The 6,151-nt window shown below is 47.3% G+C and overlaps 1 protein-coding gene across 1 annotated transcript in view; it reads right to left on the bottom strand.

The window, feature by feature from the left end:
- Positions 1 to 219: 219 nt before the first annotated feature.
- PATL1 (PAT1 homolog 1, processing body mRNA decay factor) overlaps positions 220 to 6,151 on the bottom strand; it is a 36,750-nt gene continuing 30,818 nt past the window's right edge. The window contains exons 16-19 of the mRNA XM_007956435.2: positions 1,801 to 1,956; positions 803 to 894; positions 559 to 708; positions 220 to 241 (exon numbers count right to left, since the gene is read on the bottom strand). Of these exons, the coding sequence (XP_007954626.1) occupies positions 220 to 241; positions 559 to 708; positions 803 to 894; positions 1,801 to 1,956 (420 nt within the window). The remainder of the gene's footprint in view (positions 242 to 558; positions 709 to 802; positions 895 to 1,800; positions 1,957 to 6,151) is intronic.

Below are 6,151 nucleotides of genomic sequence, written 5' to 3'. Positions count from 1 at the left end.
GTAAGGAAGAAACCAGCAGAAGTGTCACCCAGCCAGAGTCACAGAGCAGTGGGGAAATACCTGGCACTTAAGACACGATCCCTGTAAGCAGGAACTGATCCCACCAGACCTTTGTTTTGGGAAGTAAGCTACCTTCCCTCCCTCATTAGAAACACTCCGTTGGTGACGGCAGCAGTGCAGGTGGCAGCCCAGGAGGGACAGGACACACTCGAAGATCTTTTATCGTATCCCCTGAACCAGCCTAAGGGCATAAAGAGAAAGCGAAAGGAAGGTTATCTGTATAAATGAAGCAAGACAGACAGTCATCTTTTGCATTGCATTAAGGTTACGTCCTTCTAAGAACTCTCATGACAAAACACCCGAGACCTCTCTCTACCCTTAGCATTTAGTCAACTTCTATGAAGGTGCCACTGACCCAGAACAGTGTTTACAGCTGGGAGATGTCAAATATTCCACAAAGTCTTTCATCTTTTCCATCAAATTCAAGTTTCACCTCCCCCAACTCATCATCATCTCTAAGTGCCACTTTAGTGACATGTGCTTCCGTTTCAAACTTACTGTAGTTTCGTCTCCAGCAAGTTCAGTTTCTGTCGATCAATGTAACGTGAAAAGAGGGACACCAGGTTGGTGGGTTTGGAGATGGGCTTGGCTAGGGCTGCCTGGGGGATCTGCAGAAGCTCTCGGGCTGCCATGAACATCACCTCTGCCCTGATAGGGAAAACCCGTGACAACAACATGAGAAAAAGCAGGACAAGTTACCTAACAGAACGTAAGACAAGAGAAGACACACAGCCACACTGACCACTGGTTGTTCTGTGTTGATTCGGCAGCAGGCTCTGAACTCTGTAGGTCTTCCCCGCGGCTCAGGACAACGAGGAGCAGTGACAGGCCAAACTACAAGGGGAGACAGAAGGGATCAAACTCAACACCGCACGTGATCCTCCCCCACCACTGCTGAGGCCACCTCGGCATTAAACGGGGAACGGCTCGAAATCAAAAGGACTCCACTGCTGCATTTCTGTGAAGTCGGGCACAGAGTGGACAGTCATGAACTGAGAGGCCGCGTCCTCCTGGCTGTATCTGGGTACAGCAGCCCCTGATAAAGCACAACTGATGGCAACAGCAAGTTACTGTGGCTATAGCCCTCCCTGCCGCTCCTCACCCCAACCTCAGGGGAAAAATTAATCCGTACTGGCCACAGAGAATTCGGGATTAAGTTTTTCTTTATTTACTGACCCAGAAATGGATGAAAAAGGCTGCCATTTTGCAGCCTTCCCTGCAGTCAGGTGAGACATGTGATGAAGTCCTGGCCACTGAGATTTAAGTACAAGTTGTTGGTTAGAATTTTTGGCAAAGCTCCAAATTAGGAGGGGAAACAGCTAACCCCTACCATCTTACCCTTCCTGACACAAAGTGAACCTCAGCTTCCACAACCACCACAGACCATGAGGGCTCATGAACACAGAAGCCACTGCTGAGGCAGGCGGGGGAGGGAAACCGAAGATGCCGGGACCCCTGACGACTGTGGAGCCACGATACCACCAGGCTTATCTTACAGGAGACACGTGGAATTCATTTGTTGAAGGAAGGAGGAGGAAGGGGCCACCCACTCCTCAGAGAATCGACCAGTGAAACCCTGTCTGATTCTGTTCACGCCATTGTCATTTCTAGGCTCCAGTACAACGCAACTCCTGACTGAAAGCAGCTTTTCTTTTTCACAAGTCGTTACGGCTACAGCAGCCATCGCATGCTCCAGGGTAGACCCCCGCCAAGTTCACGGATGCCACAGGGCAAGAGCACCTTGTTCTGGAGCACAGCAGCGAGGTGAGGGTTGGAGGGTGCTGGTGCAGCTGCGCTCTGAGGTAGGTTCATTAGCTGCTGCAGGATGCTGGTGACAGTCACTGACGGAAGGTGATAGAGGCGGACAGAGAAGGGACTCAGTAAGCATGGCAGCACCTGCAAAAGACACACAGAGCGTTACACCTGGCGCCGCGGCCTCCTGAGGCAGGACCTCCGCTGGGGGGCGAGGACACGCAGCTGGACACGCAACCACCTGAGGAAAGACTGCATGAAAAGAGGGCAGATTAGCGGGTGCTACTAGCATTCTAGGGGTAGCTACCAGAACTGCCTCATCTCCATTTGCTCTGGGAACCTCCTAAGTGTAAATCAAGGGTGTAAAATCACTTCTCAAATACACAGCAAGACTCATACGATAATAAAATATGAATATTTTAATTTATGTCACAAATATTTAAATGCCTCTAATGTGCCAAGCATTGTAGGCTAAAAACAGATGGTAAACAGGGCACAGACCCTCAGGATTGAAAGCACAGTGGGGAAAACAGGTCGCTCAGAAGCGTCAGTATATTGTGACACTGCTGTTGGTAGGTGCTGTCGAAGTCGGTTTCAACTCAGAGACAATGTGAACAACAGAACAAGATACGGCCCAGTCCTGTTCCATCCTCACAACCATTGCTGTGCTGTGTCCACCACTGTGTCAACCCATCTCCTTGAGGGTCTTCCCCTTTTTTGCTGACCCTCCACACCTAGCATGATCTCCTTCTCCAGGGACTGGTCCCTTCTGGCTGTAAAAAACCAAACCAAACCAACCCAACCCAACCAAACAAAAAAACCCAAACTCACTGCCATCGAGTCGATTCCGACTCACAGCAACCTCCTTTGGGTTTCCGAGCCAGTAAATCTTTATGCAAGTAGATTGCCCAGTCTTCCTTCCGAGGAGTTGCTGGTGGGCTTGAACCGCCAGTCCTCTGGTTAGCAGTCCAGTGCCTTAGGCACTATAGGCTGCAAAATCGTAGCTCTCTAATTTGACTTCTTTTCATTTATGAGCTGGAATTCTACACAGAAGAACTCTGCATCATTACTCAGTACTTACCAAGAAATTTGATTCATAATGGAACCAAAAACAGAAACACCCCACCAAACCACTGCCATCAAGTTAATTCTGACTCAAAGTGACCACACAAGACTCATAATGACCCTACAGAAGTGCCCCACAGGGCTTCCAAGGCTATAAATCCTTACGGAAGCAGATCGCCTCATCTTTTTCCCATGGGGCAGCCGGTGGGTTTGAACCACCAACCTTTTGGTTAGCAATCAAATGCTTTAACCACTGCACCACCACAGCTCCTTTCATGTTGAAAGGAGGGATAAAATGCTTCTTTACCTTTCTAGCTTTCAGAGTTATGAGCTCACGGTCTAACAATCTCTGATGGTGATAAAGAAAATTGTGTCATTATGAACTCACTAAATACATTTGTTTCAATTTTTCTTTCTGCTGTCAATTATTCCATTTGTGACCAAAAGGAGGCCTTTCAGGTTGGCTTCTACATCTTTCAACAAAGACTCCAATCTTTTCAGCTTCTTGGCTTTCTGGGACAAGATATTCTAGGATTATCTCGTACATTTCATGCCTCAGACATGGAACCTACTTCAAAATTCAAAGAATTTTTTTTTTTGCTTTAACAAACAGAAATTTATCCTCTGACAGTTTAGCAGGCTCTGTAGAGCCCTGAGCTCAGTGCTAGCTCAGGGCAAGTCTTTCTATCTGTGTCTCCTGTTCCTTGGAGGATCCCAGTGCAGGGACCCTGCATCCAAAGGACACACTCTGCTCCCGGCTCCTCCTTCTTGGTGGTAGTAGGTCCCCTTCTCTGCTTGCCTCTCTCTTTCATCTCTTAGAAGATAAAAGATGTTGCAGGTCACACCCCAGGGAAGCTCTCCTTACATCTATCTGATCAGGGTTGTGATGGGACTAAGAGTACTGCTACTCTTAATCTTAATCCTCTCATACCTGATTGGCTTATCACATTAGATCACATCATGGGGTATCATTACACACCTGCCACAATACATCATTACATAACTTCTGAACCACTGACAATCATGGCCCAGCCAATTTGACAAATTCTGGGGGGACAAAATTCAATCCATGACATTACTTGTTCCTATGGATCTTGCTCTTCCCTGTTCCCTGGCCCTAGAGTCCTTTGCAAAGTCAACCATCACTGATACCCAGTCACCCCATGAATAAGACAAATAAGGAGGCATATAGTTTCAGGTGTCGGGAGCTCTGGTGGCGTAGTGCCTAAGGCACTTGACTGCTAACCAGAAGGCTGGCGGTTCAAACCCACCAGCCACTCCTCAGAAGGAAGATGGGGCAATCTACTTCCGTAGCGACACTGCCTCCGAAACCCAAGGAGGGGTCGCTATGAGTCATGCCCGACTTGACGGCACATAACAACCACAACATAGTTTCAGGTGTCAGCAAAGAGCCCCTCCTCCCACTAAAACAAAAAACAAACAAACTCACTGCTGTGGAGTCAAACCCAACTCAGCGACCCCTCCTCCTTGGGTTTCCAAGGCGACACTACCCAGCAGGAAACACCTAGAGGAGCTGTGAGCGGCTGCACAGCTACCATCATTGCCACTATCCACTCTCTATGCCCAGCCAGCTGCAAAGTCTGCTGCTTCCTTCCTGAACCATTCCCTCAAATGGTCAAAGAATGGTTTTCAGTGGCGTGATCTATCACTTTTGAATGCCTATAGGTAAGAACTTCCTCTCTGTATCTAACCACGCTTTCCTCACTAGCAGGTAAGCTCCATAAAAGTGGGCATTTTGAATTCCCAAACTGTAGCCCATACTTATCCAATCCATATGCAGTGTAAACAATCCAAGAAGATGGGCTATATGAAGAATGTGGTATCAGGATCGGAGGAAGACTTTTAACAACCTGTGATATGCAGATGACATACCTTTCCTTGCTCAAAGTAAAGAGGACTTGAACCACTTAATGACGAAGATCAAAGACTATCGTCTTCAGTATGGCTTGTACCTCAACATAAAGAAAACGAAAATCTTCACAACTGGACCAATAAGCAACAACATGATAAAAAGAGAAAAGACTGAAGCTGCGAAGGATTTTATTTTCCTTGGATCCACAATCAATATCCACGGAAGCAGCAGTTAAGAAATCAAACAACCTATCGCACTGGGCAAATCTGCTGCCAACGACCTCTTTAAAGTGTTAAAGGCAAAGATGTCACTTTGAAGACTAAGGTGTACCTGAACTAAACCACGGTATTTTTAATCGCCTCATGCATGCAAAAGCTGGACAATGAATAAGGAAGACTGAAGAAGATGCATTTAATTACGGTGTTGGTGAAGAATACTGGACACACCATGGACTGCCAGAACTGACACATGTGTTCTGGAAGTACAGCCACAATGCTCCTTAGAAGGGCGATGGTGAGATTTTGTCTCATGTACTTTGGACATTCCGTGTTATCAGGAGGGACCAGTCCCTGGAGAAGGACATCATGCTTGGTAAAGGAGAGGGTCACTGAAAAAGAGGAAGACCCTCAGTGAGATGGAGTGGCACAGTGGCTGCAACAATGGGTGCGAACAATGGGCTCAACAACTGGCAGGATGGTGCGGGACCGAGCCGTGTTTCGTTCTGTTGTACGCAGAATGCTATGAGTTGAACTGACTCAGTATCACCCAGTAACAATAAAAAGACCCTACAACAGTGCCTGGTACACAGAAGTGACCAACGAATACTTGCTGAGCGAATGAAGCGCTTTCAAATCTGTTTGCACTGAGGTGCTGCTCTGAGATGATGAGGAGTCAGCATCTGCCTGTTGCCTCGACCATGACATGCCCCACGGGAGATGTCCCTTCCTCACGTGGTCTTCCATTTTGGAGGGTAAACCTGCAATCCCTAAAACTGTCCTCTAATCCATGTTCACTCTTGGAATCTTTAAAAAATTTACTTGTGTTATCCCACTTCACCTTTCCCAATGACGAGCCCTAGACTTGGCATTCATTTCTTCTGAAGATGGTAACATGTCAAGGATCTACAGGAAGAAGAATTTCCAGCTTTCTCATGCCATGCCACTTGTAAGGAATACAAGCATGGTTTGCTTTCTGGGGACTATTCCCACACAGTCTTCACGCCACGTGTAGTCTAATGCCCCCATGGATTACCGCCACAGTTTTGACCATTCTGAATCTCACACTCAGGAATACTGCTCTCCTGCCTCATCCTTACAAATTCTTGGTTTGCAATTCTCAGCCTATTCTAAAGTCTGTTATCTTCCACGTGCTGTGGCCGAGATCAGCAGGGAGTAACTCTAA

Source organism: Orycteropus afer, unplaced genomic scaffold (assembly GCF_000298275.1).
Source record: "Orycteropus afer afer isolate SDZICR_OR568_19922 unplaced genomic scaffold, OryAfe1.0 scaffold00622, whole genome shotgun sequence".
Classification (NCBI taxonomy): Eukaryota; Metazoa; Chordata; class Mammalia; order Tubulidentata; family Orycteropodidae; genus Orycteropus; species Orycteropus afer.
This window is presented reverse-complemented; position numbering and strand designations above follow the sequence as displayed.